Below are 17,869 nucleotides of genomic sequence, written 5' to 3'. Positions count from 1 at the left end.
TTTCGAATTTTTCAATTGCAGTGAATACCTATCGAAAGAAAAAATTTGAATTATTTAAAAAAAAAAAATGAATGACGGCGGGATCGAACCCGGACCGTCGGCGTGATAGGCAAGCACGTTACCGTTAAGACAACGTGTTATTATGAAAATAAATTTTTATTAGTAGTATATATTTTCAAATGTTTAGTTTTCAAAAATGTCGAAATTGTCAATTTCACTGGATATCTTTCCGCTTTTCAAAAATTCAGTGTTTAAACGATATTTAGATTGATTAGCCAATTAAAAAAAGATATTTGAATTGAATTGAATGAATGAATTGAAATTGAATTGAAATTATTTAAAAAAAAAATGAATGACGGCCGGATCGAACCCTGGCCGTCGGCATGGTAGGCAAGCACGTTGCCATTTAGACAACGCGCTCATTTTAAAATTATAATTTCATTAGTGGTATATCTTCAATATATTAAATAATTTTTTCCATTAAAACTCCACAAGATGTGGCTTCCCCCTTCCGCTCGTTCTACAGTCGGCTAGATTTCAGTCAAACAAATAAAAAACAAAAACCATTCATGCCGCAGAAAATAAAATTCACCCCCTCGACTTGACGGACACCCCAGCAGTGCGTGTTGCACCCTCCCTCTCTTGGGGTGCAGTACTACGATGCCGCTGGGGTCACTCAAACCCCCCGAACTGAGCCTCTACTTTAGTCAGTCCTCTTTGATGTTTTATCAAAATATTGAAAACATCAATTTTATTTTCCATTCCATCTTCAAATAGTGACAGATGTCACCACCGATAAATTCCCATTCGTAAACAATAATGTTTACATTTTTATTCCTATTCTATCACAATTATTTTCCATCCAATGGCTCGTCCGATCCACTGGGATTTCTCAGTACTTCAAGGGCAGTTCCTGGAATTTCTCTCTCTCTTTTGATGGCAAAAAAAAAAAATAGTTGCCTATTTATAGGTCCCACCGAGATTTGAACTCGGATCGCTGGATTCAAAGTCCAGAGTGCTAACCATTACACCATGGGACCTTCCTCGATTTCTTCGAATTACCTCCACATTATCCCCACATCACAATAATTATTAATAATTTATCAAAATAATCCACCCAATAACTTTTCTCTAAAATTAAATCCAATTTGAATTTCCCGCAATTTTCTAAAGAAAAAGAGAGGGATTTTATAAAAATAGTTCGTTTTCTGAAATATCATTTTTCATAAATAACAATTACTCCATCAATATTAATTATTCCCATTAATAATATTGATGGTAATAACAATAATAGATTGATAATAATTATTAATAATAATTAACAATCCCGAAAATTAAATAGATAACGTTAATTAATTAATTGTAATATTAAAATTTGAATTATTGGAAATTTCTCTGGTTGTCGGTAATTGCGGGGGTGTTTCAAATTGTTTACATAATGCAACGAAAATTCAAAAAGCGGAAACATCGAAATCCGGGTTCTAGTTGTTTTTTGACTAGCTCATTCTCCGGTCTCCCGAAAGCCGGATAATGTCCGAAATATGGCCGCCATCATGGTGTAAAGCGAGGCACCTCGTTTTTTCGTGTCACCAAATAACCGCCGATCTAAAAACTCAATTCCAAAATTTTCAACTAAATTTTTTTACCCGCCAAAACGATTGAGCAAACATTTATCATAAAAAAATGTCAGTGCGCGTCGATTCAATTACCGAATCACAATGAATAAGTGGAAAGAGTGTTGTTAAATGAACTAGTGAATTGAATGCATTATTAGGTGAGTGCTAATGAGAAAAAAAGCGGTGAAATTTCCCGCTGAAAAATGTGCAAAACCATTCGCTATTTGTTGGGGTAAATGATCAGATTATTAATTACCAGTGGGAGAGATATGCGGCTGAAACAAATTATTCCGTCTGTTACTATCGCGCGGGATTATCCTGAATAGTTCAGGTTAATTCAACAATTGCTAACGATTTATTAATTTATTAATTGTATTAGGTCATTTTCCCCGGGCTGATGTCTTTTGAAATATTTTTTTATCTCTGTTGTTTTATTGCCGCGTGTTATAATCGTTGAATACGAAGTAAACAATGTGACTTGCAACACCGCGTGCTCCATAAATTAAAAGATTCACTGTGAAAATACCATGGGCTTCATTCATTAGTTCGTGGGATTATTTTAATGTTGATTATTTATTTTAGTGATAATCAATGAACATGTGGTTTTGATTACTCGACTGGAGGGAGCGAGATGATCAATTAAAAATTCGTTATTAGTGTTTAATTAATTTGTTGTACCGTCAGTTGAGTGGGAGATGACAACAAATGAATGTTTAGGTGTTTGACGACATGTTGAATTTATTTATTAGTGATTCTTGGAGTATTTTTTATTGGTGTTGGTATTTGAATCTGTGACAGTGGATTTAGCAAGACATCATATCCTGTTTGATCGTCAATACCTCAAGATTGTCAGAGTAAATTTCAATGATTTACGCGTAATTCAGAGAATATTTTACAACCTAGAAAATTACGTCAAATTAATTTGAATCGATTCACTCGTTCCTGAGATATTGACGATTAAAAATCCGGTCGAGCGATGAACGGAGGTGAGTTTTCCGGGAATATCTCCGAAACTAAAGGAGATAATAAAGTTTTTGTGAAAACCTTTCTCCTAGATCTAAGTGAGATCTACAAAAAAACTCTTCACAAAAATTTCGCTATCTCCCATATCTTCCGACATATTCCCAAAAACAACTCACAGAAATCCAATTCACAACTTTTTCACTGACTTCTCGAGGAATATCTCGGAATCTACTAGAAATCCCAAAATTTTCGTAATAAGTCTTTTTATAGCCTTCAATTCCCTCTCCAAAAAACGTAATCCCAAAAATTTCTCTATCTCCCTTCCACCCGGAGATATCCTTAAAAAACCCTTTAAACCGGTTTTTTCTTGAATGAAAAAGTTTTCTAAAAGACTTCTGGACGCCTTCAAGTCCCGCCAAATCCTTTCAATCGTATCACCCCCCGGTAAATTACCCCCAAAACATCCCCAACTTAAAATACGCCTTTAATTTCCAGACTAATCGCCAAAATAAATGCGCGCCAACTGACGCAATGCCAGCAGTAAGTGTCTGTGACCCAGTGACCTCAGCCCTCCGTCACTCATTGGAGGTACAAACAAAGTCCTCAGAGGACATAGCAGTCTCCCTCGCAAGCAACGCCTCCAGGATCCTACAGACAGACATAGACTACGAGGAGACATCGAGCTACGATTCAAAGGTGTTGGAGCACTTGAAGGCTAAATACATCGTGCTAAGTCTCCCTCAGGATCACTCGAACCCCGGAAAAGGTCCTCAATCCTCAAAAAAGCCCAATGATGTCAAACGAACGGGTCCCTCCCTGCCCGAGCCAACGACCGTCCTCTACCAACCCAACAAAATCACCCTCGGATGGAAGGGAACCCTCCCAGTGGGTTCTGGCATGTACAATGTCGGCAACACCTGCTACCTCAATAGTACCCTCCAAGCCCTGTTCCACGTACCAGCCCTCGTTAATTGGCTGCTGTCAGATCCACATCACACAACAAAATGCGAGCACAACGAGGGCGGCGGTGAGTGCCTTACCTGCGCAATGTCCAAGACATTACAGTTCAGCCATGAGAAATCCGGCAACGCCATCAAACCCTTTTACATCTACAACAAGCTCAAACTAATATGCAGAACAATGGTGCCTGGTCAGCAAGAGGACGCCCACGAGTTCCTGAGATATCTCCTCGAGGGAATGGAGAGGGCATATTTATCACGTCACAAAGCCCTCAAACTCGACTCGTACTCCAAAGAGACAACACCAATCAATCAGATATTCGGTGGTTACATCAGAACTGAAGTCAAGTGTTTACAGTGTCGTCATGTGTCAACGACATTTCAACACTTTCAGGATTTACTCGTCGACATCAGGAAGGCAAGCTCTCTCGATGAAGCACTCACTAGCTACTTCAGTCGAGAACAGCTTGACAATAATGATTACAAATGTGAGGCTTGTAAACGCAGGGTACCAGCTACCAAGCAATTCAGTTTAGAGAGACCACCGAAAGTTCTCTGTGTACAGCTCAAGAGGTTCAGTGTTATGGGTGGTAAAATATCTCGACACATTGCGTTCAAGCAGACTGTTGATATGGGACCTTATCTCTGGAGGGAACCCGGTGAAACACCCAGAAAGCTCAATTATAAACTCATGTCGATGGTTACTCACATGGGGCCTTCTGTCAATTGTGGTCATTACACTGCTGTTGCACAGGTTTCCACTGGACAGTATTACTCATTCGATGACTCGTGCGTCAGGTCTATAAATATTACTAATGTATTGAGTACTAATGCTTATATCATGATTTTTGAGATGGAGCCGCAGGGGAATAAACTACCGAGTCCTCAGCCCAAGTTCAATGGACTGGGAAGTGTCAGGGGATTGAGTAATGGAAATGGAGTCAAGGCGATGAGCCCCAAGCCCTCGACTTCTGGAATTATCAATGGAGTTAATGGTGTTGTCAAGAAGGAATCGACTCCTGTTATTGGGCCACAGCTTCCACACAAGAATATTCAGAAGAATTCTTTTATTGGGCCACAGTTGCCTCCCAAAATGGTGGAGAAGAGTCAGCCGAGACTTGTGGTGCATATCAAGAATGGAAAGGTTCTCAGTGGAAGTAGTCTGGTGCCCTATGATGGATCTAGTGATGAGGAAGAGGCTGGGGTACCTGGGAAGAATGGGATTGGACAGAAAGGGGTCAATGGTGGGGTTGGTAAAGTCAAGGAGGTGAAGGAATTTAAAGATGTCAAGGAAGTCAAGGAGAGGATCTTGACGGGTGGGAGGGAGAAGAGGGAGAGGGTGGAGAAGGTCGAGAAGATCGAGAAGGTGGAGAGGATGGAGAAGGTGGAGAGGGTGGAGAAGGTGGAGAAGATCGAGAAGGTGGAGAGTTCTCTTAATGGAAGGGGCAGTCCCAAGCAGAATGGCAAGGAGAGAAATGAGAATGGGAAGGACAAGTGGTGCCCTATCAGGGTAAACACTGAGGAAAGGGTTCTCACTAAGGCTGCCAGCAGCATCAATGGGTGGGAAGTCACCAAGGATACACCATCACCAACTTCTGGAGCTACACCCAATGGCTGGTCCGTTACTGATAACAAGTTGGTATTTTTTCACTGGTTAATTACGAAATTCGAAAATTGACAATCAGTTGATCGATTGATCAATAAATTATGACGAGTGCAACTTGTGTGGATTTATTGTATGGGTGCAATAATTTGTAATTAGATAATTGGATTTTATCATTCAAATTGAATTTTCATGGAGGCAATGTAATCTTTGAGGTAATTGGGAGAATCGTTATTGATTAATGAAATATTTATTTTTTCAGGGATGAAAGTAGAAAATCAAATCACACGACATCAGCACCGAGTGCTGCAGCCCCTCGGAGTTTCAACGGTACAAATCGCTCCGAGACAGTCTCCCATCTTCTGAAAATGTCCCATCGTGGATATGGAAGCTCATCGGGTCAGTACATGAAAAAATCAACAAATAAATATCAAACTGTACCCACAATACCCACGTCATCAAGACTTGTCAGTTTAACGTCAGACTCGGCGCATCGTTGTAACGCATGTCGTGATATATCAGCACGTGAATCCAAGATTAGCGCTAAATCAATCCCATCAAAATTATTCAATCAGTGTATTAGAAAAAAAATCGGTGTTTGGATTCCCTGAGGAATCAATTCCCTTTTTAGTTCGTCGTTTTACAATTCACTGTCTTTTTCTGGTATTGATGAGAAAAAATTCTATCAAAATATATATTAAATGCTGATGAAGGATTAACACATCCCAAATTGTTTTTCATTTATTGTAAAATCACTGAGTTGGTTAACAAGTGGTAAAAAGTGATGACTACCGAAATAATGATCCAAAGGATAACAAATCCATATGTATCTATTTTTTTTTCATTTTTTTTGTCTTCCAACAGTGACGAATTGGAATGGAAATAGATCTCATCTGGACCGTGAGGTGGAGAACGAGAGGCGAGAGGAGCGAAAACGTCATCATGACCCAGATGATGAAGAAATGGACAGGGGTAGAACGAAGAAATTAAAAAATCATCGTGAATACGAGGGTAGATCAAATCCCGGCTACAATCCCTTTCAGGAATATCAGAACGGCAAAACGTGGAATCGAGGGAGCAATGGACCTTATCATCGACGTAATTACTACAACACTTCCAGTCATAATCGTCCACGTCACGGTGGTAATTACAGACAACAGCAGTACCGATATCACGGACACAATCGCGACCACTGGCAGCGTAGATAAAATGATAGACAATTAATCAATTAACGAGAGAAAAAAAAATAAACATAGAGGCGAATGACTATTTCATTTCCTCTAGCAATATTTAACCTGGGAATTAGGCATTGCATTTTCTAGGACAATTGTGTACCTTAGGGGGTGGGGGGGAAGGGGGTGAGATTTGTGTCCTCAACACGTCTTAATTATTATCAAGAAATAATTTAATTTCTATCATTTGTCCAGGCAAATCGCCACAAAGAGGAGATTTATTCAAAATAGCGATTAATTTCGATAAATTCTCCTCTGGCTTCGATAATTTCAATGAATTTCATATTTTCCATTTTTGCACCTCGACACTACTGTAAGAAATAAAAGACTCAACTTGCCATTAATGAAGAAGTTCCTTGAACGCCAGACACTTTGATAAATTAAAGAAAAAAGCAAACTATAACACGTTAATCCGTCCTAATTCACTAACCATTGTACCCAGCAGGTGTATTCCCCTTTGATACAGAATACCTAGGCTTTTATTCAATGAAAAAACCCGAGAACAGAACTGAATATACGATTTTTACATTCGTTTCTACGATATTATTAAATAATGATTAATCAGTTGAGGCATTAACTGGATTCGATGAATTCGTTGGTGATAGGAATTTAAGTGAATTTTTTTTTCTCATTTCTCGTGTTTATCATTCTTCCCCCGTTCGAGCCTGGTTTTTTATTGTTAATCACAAAGAGAATAAATTAGGAGACATTTGACATATGGATTTATTATTATTGTCATTTTGTTAATCTCCAGCGTTTACTGAAGCGTTAAATGCCTATAGGCGCTTTCAGCATTAATGACTAAGCAATTATCGTAAGAAATCGACAAGAGCAAATATTAAGAAAAATAATGATTATTCATAGGGTAATGATAGTTGTAAATTACTGAAAAATGAGAGAAAATGTAATTTTAAGGGATTTTCCAATTGGAAAAGGGGGAGAAATCGATGGTGAGGATAAGGGATGTTGATGTACACCGGGGAATCATTATCTGTAATCTCCCAACGTCAATTTGTAATATTTTTCCTATGTACCCGATATTGATATCGATTGCCCTCGGTGTGCAATCATAAAACATGATAAAATCATTACCTCGTTTTACTGTTCTACGAATTAATACTAGCCAAAAAAAAAATGAATAAAATGCGACAAAATGTTATATTAAGTATAGGGGCTGCGTAATTAATTATAAACGACTAGGAATTTGTGAATTTATGACGTTTTATTCAGAAGAAATAAATTTGGGAATCGAGGGGTGAGATTAAATTATTTGATCTTATTTTGACACCAGTTTTTTATGGATATCTTGAGATCTAGGGGAGACAGCGATATCTCGAAGGGAACTTTTTTGTAGAGAATTTCGATACCTAGAAAAAAGGTTCAGATGATTTTTTTACTATCTCTCGTAGATTTTGAGATATTTTGGGAGAAGTGAATGGTCAACTGAAATCCTCTCATCCCTTTTTTACCAAACGACTCAATCAGTCGAAATTAATTGAACATTGCCGCCAGAATTGATTTGTGTATGTTGCAATTGAAATCTCAATGAATACACATTTGTATAATTATTTAATCTGGTGTAAAAATCAGAACTGGCTGTTATAATAAAATTGCAGAGAAAAAATGAAGAAATTGGAGTGAATGATGGAAAGAAATATGTGTGTTTTGTTTTTTTCCGTCCTTTGTTTTTTAATTTTAGTTTATTTAAAATGGAGCAAGAGGAGTGCACGGAGTTTATTATTTTGCAGGATCAAGCGACTCTTCTGGAGACCTTGATGAAAAACGTAAAAAATCATTAACAATTTTCATTATTCCCCTGCATTCTAAAAAATGGAAAATCTACCGGATTATTTCGTCAATATCTCCACACCGATAGGGTCTACACAAAAAAGTGATAACAGCTTTATCATGAAAAATTTCCTGAACTAGAAAAAAGTCTTATGATATTTTGTCGTAAGTCCAATAATTCAGGAAATATTGACGAAATAAGAAGGAATACTATATTTGAGTTGTCATACATTTTTGTAGAGTGTTCAATTGTCTTGAGGAATATAAATAAATTATAGGAGTTTAATAATATTTTTTATAGGTATCAATTTTGAAACATGAAGCCCCTCAGGTCACGCTCATCGACGCCGAGCTGGAGATTCATCTCGTGACGTTCAAGGAAATTTCCAACAATTTATCAATTAAACTCGGAGCATTAAACAAATTATCAGAGCGGTTGGATCCTGAGAGGAAGAAAGATGTCCTCGGGTTTGTCGAGAAGATCCAAGAGTCTTGGAAGAAGACAGTGAAAGAGGTACATCTAAACCAGTAAAATAAAAACCATCCCTCGACTCCTGTCAACTGACCTGGCTCTGACAACTCCCCCGTTTTTCCAAAAAATCTCGAAATCCAAGAGAGATACCGCAATTTTTATCACGACATTTTTTGTAGAGTTAATTCAGAACTCCAAGAAAGGTCTTGCCTAAAATTTCGGTATCTCCCTTAATTTCGGAGATATCTTTGAAAAACAGCGATAAACTCAATTTTAATGAACTTTTACAATTGCATAATTGTCTCCAGATCACAGATGAGCACTTGAATCTATCAGTAGTAAGCAGATCAGCCTATGGCCACCCTCTGACATCAATCCTATCGGAGATAAAACGAGAAACCTCAGCAATTCAGGTGTCCCTTCAAATCGGCGAAATGATATACGACAGCGATTTCGTTCTCCAGGGATTCCTCTACTGCACCGAGATCTTCAAACTTCTGAATGACATGGAGGGCTGTGACAAGCGAATCCAGCAGTACCTGGTGACACCAAAAGTCACTGCCTTCCTCCAGGGATTGGATACAACGGTGGAGGCCTTCTCCAAGAGCAACGATCTCCTCCCACCGAAGGAACAACAATTAGAGGTATTCTCTAAAGTCTCGTCTCTCCTCACTGAAGAGCTCCTCGGCTGGAAACCAGACGATCCTGACGCTATCCTCAAGGACAGCAACCCCAAGAGGCCAGTCTTCATCACAAAGAACACGAAACGAACGCAAGTGAAGAGACTAGCGAATTTACCGCTCTTTAATTCAGTTCATAAAGAAAAATCAACGAATTGAAAATCTCTTTGAATTAATTCCAGAGGTTCGATGACTTCTTTATCCCAATTTTTACTCGTCATTCTCCCTTATTTAATTAATTTCTTTAATTAACTTTAACTTATCCAATCAATGACTTCCACCGAGTGAATCCACTGTAATAAAATAGATAATTAGATAATCGTTAATTAAATTATGACAGTAATGAAGTAGAGCCATAAAAATGATCTTGCTTTATTTTATTTCACGTACCTTCCACAAAATCAATTAGAATGATAAACTCTCTCCTATTTAATCGTAAATTCTATCAATAGATTTATAAATATGATACAATGACTCCGTAAATAGTCCCGAGGGAGCAGATCACGAGACAAAATAACCAATATACAAATTTGAATGTCTTGAGTATCAGACTAATATCCTGGTATTTGCTGAATGATTTGAGACTAGATTTACATTGAATAAACTTGGCTTTAAAAAATTCCCTCGAGATCTGTCAGAACAGTTGGTGCACCGAGCCTGAGGGTGAGGTCACGTCGTCGCATGAAAGCCGGTGGTAATATTTGGGGCCTCTCTGGGGCCCTGGGGGTGGGCACTTGATAATTTTTGGCAACTGGTGCCCAACCCTTGTTGTTCAGGCACTTGTAGCAGAGTTTTCTCTCACCTAGACACTGGGAATGATATCCATGGCCACAACCAAAGAACACTGTGTAGTCTGTGCACTGGGTCAGCACCTGTCTGCACACTGGACAAGTCATGGAAACACTAGCGCATCCCCTTCCCGAATCTCTGTGAAACAATTTGTTTAACATTAATCCACTCTACGACAATAGAGTAATCATGAGATTATTTAATTATTCCTTGACAATCCGTAAATTATTCTCAAATTATTATCAAATTATTATCAAATCATTATTCAATTATTATTAACCTGAGAGTTTTTTTGAGTGCCTCATGCAACTCTAGACTGACAAGTCTCGCCGTAGTTTCCACGAGGACCTGCTCGTACCTAGAATGAGTCAAAACTCCAGTCAGCAGCTGCCTGATGTCCCCGATTGTGCCTGAGGTAGCGAGTGGATGTTTGAGAATCTTCTCCAGAACCATGGAGAGAGCAGTAGTTCCACTCAACGCCTCCAGAACAACTTTGAGAAGTCTTCCCCTGAGTTTTTCAACCCTCTGATCGCCCCCAGAGTGCGGCTGGAGGACAGTCTCAACAAGAGGCATCCAATCAAGATTTCCAGCAGCTCTCCTGCACAATCCTGCGAGCTGCACCGTCATCTTGACGACTTCCTCCTCCCCCATGGATTCCTGGTGAAAAAGTCCCAGCCTCTCCTGGAGATCTCCATGCAGAAGCTCAAATGCCTCCTGATAGTTTCCCATTTTCTCCAGCATCACAGCAATCCCTTCCTTGTGCCCTGCCTCCTGGACAATCCTCAAGGCCTCATCCATTCGACACCCATGAATTCCTTTCACGTGCCCCACGACAGCTTTTGGATCAAACTGACACATGAGAGTTAAAAATCTCTCCAGATGTCCAGTCGTCAGCTCCAATTTACTCTCCTCATCCTCTCTAAACTGATTAATATGATACAATGAGGACAGCAGTAAAAATTCCAGTCTCGGTTCGTTCTTCAGTTTATTCAGGATTGCAGATAATTTAGCTGGAATTCTGATGAGAAAGCCAGCGACTCTGTCAGCGTCGAGCTCAACGAGAGTTGCGACATGTGATGTCAGAACTGATTGAAAGGCTCCATTCGGTAATCTCTCCAGCCACTGCCAGACCTCGTGCTTTCGATAATTATCTCCAATAATACATTTGCAGACTGATATCCAGTCGTCCCTGGCTGTGTACACGACTTCGGCAACTCTCAGGAACTTGGCCCTCTGGGATAAATTCAATATCGTGTTGTCAGTGATTCCATTGAGTTTTTTAGTATTCAGGAGCTCCAGGAGTGCATTCTCCCTCTCTAATTTTTGATCCCTCGTGACGATATCCCCAGTGTCTGCACAGAGAACCTCAATTAATCGATTGAGAGTTGTTGACTCCAGGGATATAGTGCCCTCAGCCATTTCGTTAGCCACGAAGACGAGGACAGTTGCCCTCTGATTGCTCGTGAGGTAATCAGGACTGTCTGGACTGACTGGAGTCGTTGGCATGACAATTGAGAGAAGAATATCGACGAGCCTCTGCCTCTGACGCAATCCCATTTCAGTCTTGAATTCTGGCTCCTGAAATGCCATGGAGATGACGTCGAGAAAGCCCCGAGGATCGAATCGCAGTAGAGTCCTGAGATAAGGATACTGACGCTCGTTGTCTTCAGCGAGACTGGAATGTTGTGATAACAATGCCCTGAGGACTTCAGCTTTGGCCTTCTGAGGCTGATCCTGAGGGAGATCACCCCTGGGGAATCCCCGACCTGCCAGGCAACAGCTGGCATACACCAGGAGGGCATTTCCTAGCTTGATGCACTCCCTGGGCAACACCTCTTTTGTATTCGTTAATAAATTCTGGAGAACTGGCATCAGCTGGTGAATGGGGGCTGTGAAGTCACCCAGAGCTGATGTCTGGAGGTGAATGAGCGCCTCCCAGAGGCATCTGTTCCTGCAGACGGTTGTCACCTGGTGAATATCCAAACAATCGACATCAAGGAGAACTACCACTGCCTGGAGGGGCTCCAATCTCTCCTCTTTATCGTACAATTCCACCAACTGTTGAGCAATGAGAGGGGGCAGTCTGGGGGACAAGCTGCCATCGAGGAGAGGACTCTCAAGAGCCCTCAGATAACTCCCCTTCAACCCCGGCGTCTCCGACACCAGATCCCAAAGAGCACCGAACAACAAGTGAGTATTCTCCAGCTGCACAGCATAATCTACACACGTCGCAATGATATCACTCTCATTTCCATAATCACATGGAGATCTTATGAACTCATGCATGTACTGCAGCAGCACCTCACTCGTCTTGATGAAGGTCAACCTCTTCCTGAGCTTCTTCAAGCCACTGAGACCCACCACAGCTTTACCCTTGTCCTGGTGAAAGGAGAGACCAAGTGCCAGTGCCTCTGGGAATCTCTTCTGGAGTGTTAGATATCTCAGTCTCTCAGACCACGTCCTGATGAAGACAACGTGGAGTCTTCTCGTCCCCAGGAGAAGCAGTTGACTACCATAAGTGATAACTGTGTTGTAACAGGCACGCTCTCCAGCCAATGCCATCGCCTTGGAGACATTTCCACCGGTGGAGAGACCCTTGAAGTGACTCGAGGCATAGGAAATTCCCACAGGATTCATGTCTATCGTCTCCAAATCCTCCTGCGTTCGAACGTCGATCAGATGGAGACGCTCCTGGGTATCGAGAACAGCTAGGGATCTTGTGTTAAGCCATCGAAGATTACTGATTGTGTAGGACAGCGTCATTCTCCTCAGGGGAGTCAGTCTCACTCTGGAGCCAGCCTCTGAACACACCTGGTAGAAATGAACAGTCGTATCCCTCGCCAATGCCAGCACTGGATCGATTACTCTGGTAGCATCTGGCGCTTGAATCACCACCAGCTGCCAGGACACCTGGGGTGGGGCTACTGTTGGACCTGACAGGGGATGCGTCAAGACAACTCTCATTCTGGGTCGAATGCACACTACAATCACCTTGGAAAGTGTCGCCAGGGCGACTAGTGTATAATTCTTCAGGGGATGCCTGGGGAGATTATTCAGCAGAAGCGGCTCCATCGTGCAGACTTCACCCCTCGATCCACTGAACAGACACTTCGAGTCACAACCTCTCACTCCCATTACTCGGGTGAAACTCAACTCGAAAACCGATCCACCGCTGTCACTGCAGAGGGCCAGGGTCGGGGAATCCGTGAATTTCACGTGGAGTACTGCAGTCCCTGGTGGATGCACCTCAGTCAGAGTTCGCAGGACTTTTCCATTTGAACTGTCTATCATGAGAATGTGGCCGCGGGCATAACCTGTGAGTAGAGAATACGATTAATTTATTTTTAATAATTTATCATTAAATAATCAAAAATATGTGAAAATTAATTTATCTTGAATTATTCGTTTTACATCACTACAGATTCATCTTCGATACCTGCCTACCTGCGAGCAATCTCGTCCCATCATGATTGAACCCCAGGGATGAGACTGCCCCCTGATGACGTGCCTCCTGGTTGCACCACCTCAGGGTCTGCTTGGAATCAAAAGCAAGAAGAAGCCCGTGACTTGTCCCAATTATCAGTAGATCACCACCAGCTGCCACTGCGCTCGCAAGACCCCCATTGACCTTCTCCGATGCGGATTTAATCTGGGACGTGATGCCCCGCATTATCGCGTGCTTCAGGATGACCCCGGATAGGGGAATCTCCGGATTTCGAGCTGTCGGCTTGTTCAGGGAATTCAAGGACAGAAGACTACCAACACTCGTTGTCTCACTACCCTCGACAGCCTCTGCCGAGGCTACACCGATGTCCAGGTCAGTTCCTGATAATTCCCCTGTGTCCTGCTCCGTCAGGATACTCTCCAGGGATGGCAGGTGGTCCACCGCTGGTATCGCGTACTCTGCATCGTCCAGCTGATTGATTTATCAAACAAATTGTTCATCAAATATTCAATTAAATAACGAATTCCCTGACATCAACGGGAATCGCATTTGAGGCGCGTAAGACCTTTTGCGGTAAAATAAAATTAGTTACAAATATGGAATGGAGTCAGGAGCACATCCTCGTGCAGGAAATATTTTATTTTTTATTTTAGGGGAATTTAAGGGGACATTAGGGGGCTACTCAGGAATCAACAGCTGATTGTGTTCAGCTCCCCTTTGGAATTGATAGGGATAACCTAGAGGTGAGACTCCGAGGTGACGGGGCTGGGGATTTACCTCTTCGATATCCAGGTTTATGGCATCGATGGCCAGATTCTCCTGGGATCCACCCCCCGATGAACTGTCCTTGTCTGCCATTTTTACAGACGGTTTTAGGCTACTGTCAAACTACACCCGCGCGTAACACGCGCCATTTTACTGTGCGTGCGGGGGGAGGGGTGCAGCTTTCACCGGGAATTTTCGAATAACATGAGATATTCAAATTTATAAATCTCCCATGCACTAATTATTAAAGATTCAATTAGAAAAATGGGAATACCTCAGGCATTCATTATTTAGGTCACAAATTAATAATTTTGGTAATAAAATATTATACTATTAATTATTATTGCTTGTTTAATAACGAGGTAACGAATTCAGGGGATGAATTTTGTCTCAAAATGGAAGATTGAACAGATAAAATAAAATGATGACTTTTTTAATTAGAAATTGGGTTTTTAGTTCAGATGCTGTCTAATAAAAATTCTCTTGAACTCATAAATCAGTCGATGTTGAGTTCATGATGAAAATCAGCTGTATCCCAGGCAACCCTCGATGTTTCCTCGAAAAAATCTGCGCATTATAAAATCGAATGAAATATCGGAAGAATCTTCTCTTATTGAATAAAAAGAGCTCATAACCCCCGTGAGTATTGACTCTGATCTTCCAGATGATGATTTTCTTCTGGTCTGGAAGATCGTGGAGATCTTCTCCAATAATTTATAAACAATGATTTTATGAATCTTTGTTTGCAGTTGATGTTGGTGATGCAGTTGATGTTGGTGATGCAGTTGATGTTGGTGATGCAGTTGATGTGGGTGATGCAGTTGAAACGACAGATTAAAATTCAAGGAATGAAAATTGATTGAGGTATTCAGGTATTTATGGAGATTAATCACTAAGAGGTAACACGAATGTACGACATCGCAATGAGCATTAAATTACGTACATTATTCTGGTGTCACGAATAAGCGTAGCGTGCAATCCATGTAACCGAATAAATATTATCGATTTAGGTGGCATTTGTTGATGTGAATAACCAGAAAATATACCTCGCATATACATTTATTTTCTGTTTGTGACAGGACAATTAGGTGGAATAGATATAGCCAGGTATTCATTACATTCTGAGCTATTTCGAGGAAAATTGACCTGGGGAATACCGAAAATTTACGGCTGGGAGGAGATCCTGTCACGCAGTGCAAATAAGATATAACTTGAGGTACATTATGTAGATGTGGGCTAAAGTTTAAGTTAAATTGTCAGACAAGTTGCGACAGCTGTAGATTAGAGGTTTTAAAAAGAGGAAAGTTGGGGAGTTAAGGAAGTAATTAAAGAATTAATTGAGAATGTCGTCAGGCAGGAGGAATTCTTGGATTTTATCAGGTTCTAACAATTGTTTCTTTATTATTTGTGATAATACGTGGCTTTTTTTATTTTCTGTAAAAAATTGGGGGAGGTTCTGAGATTTAAAAGGGAAATTAGCATTTTTATTTATATGGAATAATTAGAAATAATTATGAGTAATTAGGAATGATAAGGATAGGTACGGTATGAATCTGAAGAACTTGAGAGATTGAATCACAGATAAGGGATTATTTCTAGTAGATTCGAATAAATATCTCCAGTCGTTCGATTATGATCACAGATAGGGGTGGATGGTCTTTATTCTGTTCTGCTCTCTCTGCCCTTCTATAATTAGCTTCTCTCTTTTTCCTTTCTGGTGGAAGAAGTGCCTTCTGCTGCTTTTTTTTTCTTCTTTTTTTCTTCTGATGGGTCTTCGTATTTATCCACGTGACGTCGCGTGCTTCCCTCGATGTCGATGTCGACCTCCGAGGACACGATAAACTCGAGTACTGCTTTCACAAACTCTTCACCAGTCTCGAAATGTACCTTGAGGAGAACACGTGGTTTATTTCATTAAGGAATTCTTGAGGGAATTTAAAATTTCAAGATGTTGAGAGGGAAAAGAGTAATTCAATTTTTTCCTCCATCAAGAAAAAATTTACTTTTTTTTTTAATTGATTGATTGATTGATTTATTTATTTATCGATCGAATTCTATTGGTTTATCTTGATAAACACTTTAATCCACTCAATTTGTTTATTCTATTTAATATTAATTAATCCATTTAATATAATTTAATCAATTCTAATTAATTCCATCTAAAATAATGAAATGGAATTTTCTGAATATTTTTCCCGGTTTTTTTTTAAATTTGTGTTTTGACTTTTTATTAGTGAATTATTGGTTTGAATTTAAATTATAAATTGAGATTGTTTTTTAAAATTGTTGAAGATCGTAATGCTCGGTTGTCGGTGGAAAACAATTATTTGAGAATTTTTATTAAAAAAATCGAGAAATTGCAGAACATTTAGAATAATTTGTTGAGATCGAGTTTAATAATTATGATTATATAATTTAATAATAATAATTGTCATGTCAGGGTGGATTGAAAGGGAAGAGGAGAATGGCGAAGAAAGCAGCACCAGCAGCTCTTCAAACTGAAGTTTCCACTGATGAAGAATGGGCCAAAATTATGGAACGAAAGGGTCTCGTTGGTAAATTCAAAAACACAATGATTTCCATTTATAAATAAAAAAATACTTGAAAATATGAGATTACCAATTGAACATATAAATTTACATCCTCTCTATTGTCATATTGTTATCATCATTTGGTCAATAATTAAATAATCAATTAATAATGAATTAATAATCAGTTGTAGATGTTTATTCGGATTGGTGTGGGCCTTGCAGTGGAATGGTCAGCATTTTGAAGAAAATAAAGATGGAAATTGGTGGTGATCTGCTGAGTTATGCTATCGTGCGTTAAAAAGAATATAAATAAAGGATATAATTGTTAAATGTTCATGAAGAATTAATAACTTTATTCCAGGCGAAGTGCGACAACATCTCAGACCTCGAGAGGTTCAGAGGGAAGAGTGAACCCACTTGGATGTTCATCCACGTAAATATCCTTTATGTGCATTTTATATACCTTTTATGTACCCTATATATACCTTATATATACTTATGTGCCTCTGACACCGCCGAAACCGAAAATTGAATGAAAAACTAATTCACTAGAGAATTCTCGTGAATTTTTATTATAAATTTTATCAGTTCTTCACCGATTGCGTTAACAATCTGCCGAAATTTTGGATAAAATCTGGAGATGTGGTATATTTTTTAGAATGGAATGATGGTGAATCTAATGTTTGGCGCCTACTGCCCCGAACTCCAGAAGATGCTGACCGACGAGATTCAGAAAGTCCAGAAAAATGAGGATCACGAATTTTGTATTCCAGTCGCGGAGAGGAGCCCTGAGGAGCAGAAGCGATTGGAAATCGGGGAGGAAGAGAGAATAGCTAAAGAGGCTGCAAAAAAGGCGCAGAAAGGTTCGTAAATTAAACTCAAACAATCACCAATAATAACCGATTAATAAACAAATCTCTAGAACTTTTTCAATTTTCTATTTTCAAAAACTCCTCAGGATTTTCCTTGGGAATATTATCTTGTGAAATTGATAAAAGATAATCATTTATTCTTTTAGGAGACGAA

The 17,869-nt window shown here is 39.9% G+C and overlaps 4 protein-coding genes and 1 non-coding gene across 6 annotated transcripts in view; 3 read left to right on the top strand and 2 right to left on the bottom strand.

Moving 5' to 3' along the window:
* Positions 1 to 968: 968 nt before the first annotated feature.
* TRNAQ-UUG (transfer RNA glutamine (anticodon UUG)) lies at positions 969 to 1,040 on the bottom strand. The gene has a single exon. It is a non-coding gene; the product is annotated as a tRNA-Gln (tRNA).
* Positions 1,041 to 1,550: 510 nt separating this feature from the next.
* Positions 1,551 to 8,013, top strand: scny (scrawny). Its single transcript, XM_011314983.1, has 4 exons — positions 1,551 to 1,774; positions 3,075 to 5,173; positions 5,404 to 5,540; positions 6,006 to 8,013. The coding sequence occupies exons 2-4, from the start codon at positions 3,111 to 3,113 to the stop codon at positions 6,347 to 6,349; spliced, it is 2,544 nt and encodes an 847-aa protein (XP_011313285.1). The 5' UTR covers positions 1,551 to 1,774; positions 3,075 to 3,110; the 3' UTR covers positions 6,350 to 8,013.
* A 16-nt stretch (positions 8,014 to 8,029) lies between these two features.
* On the top strand, positions 8,030 to 9,678 carry LOC105272735 (uncharacterized). Its single transcript, XM_011314962.1, has 3 exons — positions 8,030 to 8,157; positions 8,463 to 8,675; positions 8,942 to 9,678. Exons 1-3 carry the CDS (start codon positions 8,083 to 8,085, stop codon positions 9,470 to 9,472), a joined length of 819 nt encoding a protein of 272 aa, XP_011313264.1. The 5' UTR covers positions 8,030 to 8,082; the 3' UTR covers positions 9,473 to 9,678.
* On the bottom strand, positions 9,678 to 14,453 carry Vps8 (vacuolar protein sorting 8). 2 transcript variants are annotated; one of them, XM_011314971.1, is made up of 4 exons: positions 14,325 to 14,453; positions 13,547 to 14,018; positions 10,383 to 13,416; positions 9,678 to 10,240 (listed from the first exon to the last, which is right to left on the bottom strand). In XM_011314971.1, exons 1-4 carry the CDS (start codon positions 14,403 to 14,405, stop codon positions 9,925 to 9,927), a joined length of 3,903 nt encoding a protein of 1,300 aa, XP_011313273.1. In that variant the 5' UTR covers positions 14,406 to 14,453; the 3' UTR covers positions 9,678 to 9,924. The 2 variants fall into 2 exon arrangements, with proteins under 2 accessions (XP_011313273.1, XP_011313277.1); XM_011314975.1 differs by lacking the exon at positions 14,325 to 14,453 and having other exon boundaries at positions 13,539 to 13,608.
* Positions 14,454 to 16,158: 1,705 nt separating this feature from the next.
* The window catches only part of LOC105272730 (uncharacterized), a 3,499-nt gene continuing 1,788 nt past the window's right edge, over positions 16,159 to 17,869 (top strand). Inside the window, 5 exon segments of the mRNA XM_011314955.1 lie at positions 16,159 to 16,278; positions 16,753 to 16,867; positions 17,029 to 17,132; positions 17,205 to 17,276; positions 17,502 to 17,720. Coding sequence (XP_011313257.1) covers positions 16,261 to 16,278; positions 16,753 to 16,867; positions 17,029 to 17,132; positions 17,205 to 17,276; positions 17,502 to 17,720 — 528 coding nt within the window. The 5' untranslated portion in view covers positions 16,159 to 16,260.

The sequence above is a fragment of the Fopius arisanus genome, unplaced genomic scaffold (genome assembly GCF_000806365.1).
Source record: "Fopius arisanus strain USDA-PBARC FA_bdor unplaced genomic scaffold, ASM80636v1 scaffold00004, whole genome shotgun sequence".
NCBI lineage: Eukaryota > Metazoa > Arthropoda > Insecta > Hymenoptera > Braconidae > Fopius > Fopius arisanus.
The sequence above is the reverse complement of the archived record's forward strand: the minus strand, read 5'-3'. Positions and strand labels throughout refer to the sequence as shown.

What these genes read in the sequence shown, in the direction of transcription:
- scny (XM_011314983.1), top strand. Translation starts at nt 3,111, where the DNA reads ATGCCAGCAGTAAGTGTCTGTGACCCAGTGACCTCAGCCCTCCGTCAC. An exon ending in TGGTCCGTTACTGATAACAA is followed by an intron (nt 5,174 to 5,403) that starts GTTGGTATTTTT and finishes TTATTTTTTCAG; the next exon opens with GGATGAAAGTAGAAAATCAA. An exon ending in TGGATATGGAAGCTCATCGG is followed by an intron (nt 5,541 to 6,005) that starts GTCAGTACATGA and finishes GTCTTCCAACAG; the next exon opens with TGACGAATTGGAATGGAAAT.
- Vps8 (XM_011314971.1), bottom strand. Translation starts at nt 14,405, where the DNA reads ATGGCAGACAAGGACAGTTCATCGGGGGGTGGATCCCAGGAGAATCTG. An exon ending in TGGGACGAGATTGCTCGCAG is followed by an intron (nt 13,417 to 13,546) that starts GTAGGCAGGTAT and finishes CTCTACTCACAG; the next exon opens with GTTATGCCCGCGGCCACATT. An exon ending in GCACTCAAAAAAACTCTCAG is followed by an intron (nt 10,241 to 10,382) that starts GTTAATAATAAT and finishes ATTGTTTCACAG; the next exon opens with AGATTCGGGAAGGGGATGCG.
- LOC105272735 (XM_011314962.1), top strand. Translation starts at nt 8,083, where the DNA reads ATGGAGCAAGAGGAGTGCACGGAGTTTATTATTTTGCAGGATCAAGCG. An exon ending in TGGAGACCTTGATGAAAAAC is followed by an intron (nt 8,158 to 8,462) that starts GTAAAAAATCAT and finishes TATTTTTTATAG; the next exon opens with GTATCAATTTTGAAACATGA. An exon ending in GGAAGAAGACAGTGAAAGAG is followed by an intron (nt 8,676 to 8,941) that starts GTACATCTAAAC and finishes AATTGTCTCCAG; the next exon opens with ATCACAGATGAGCACTTGAA.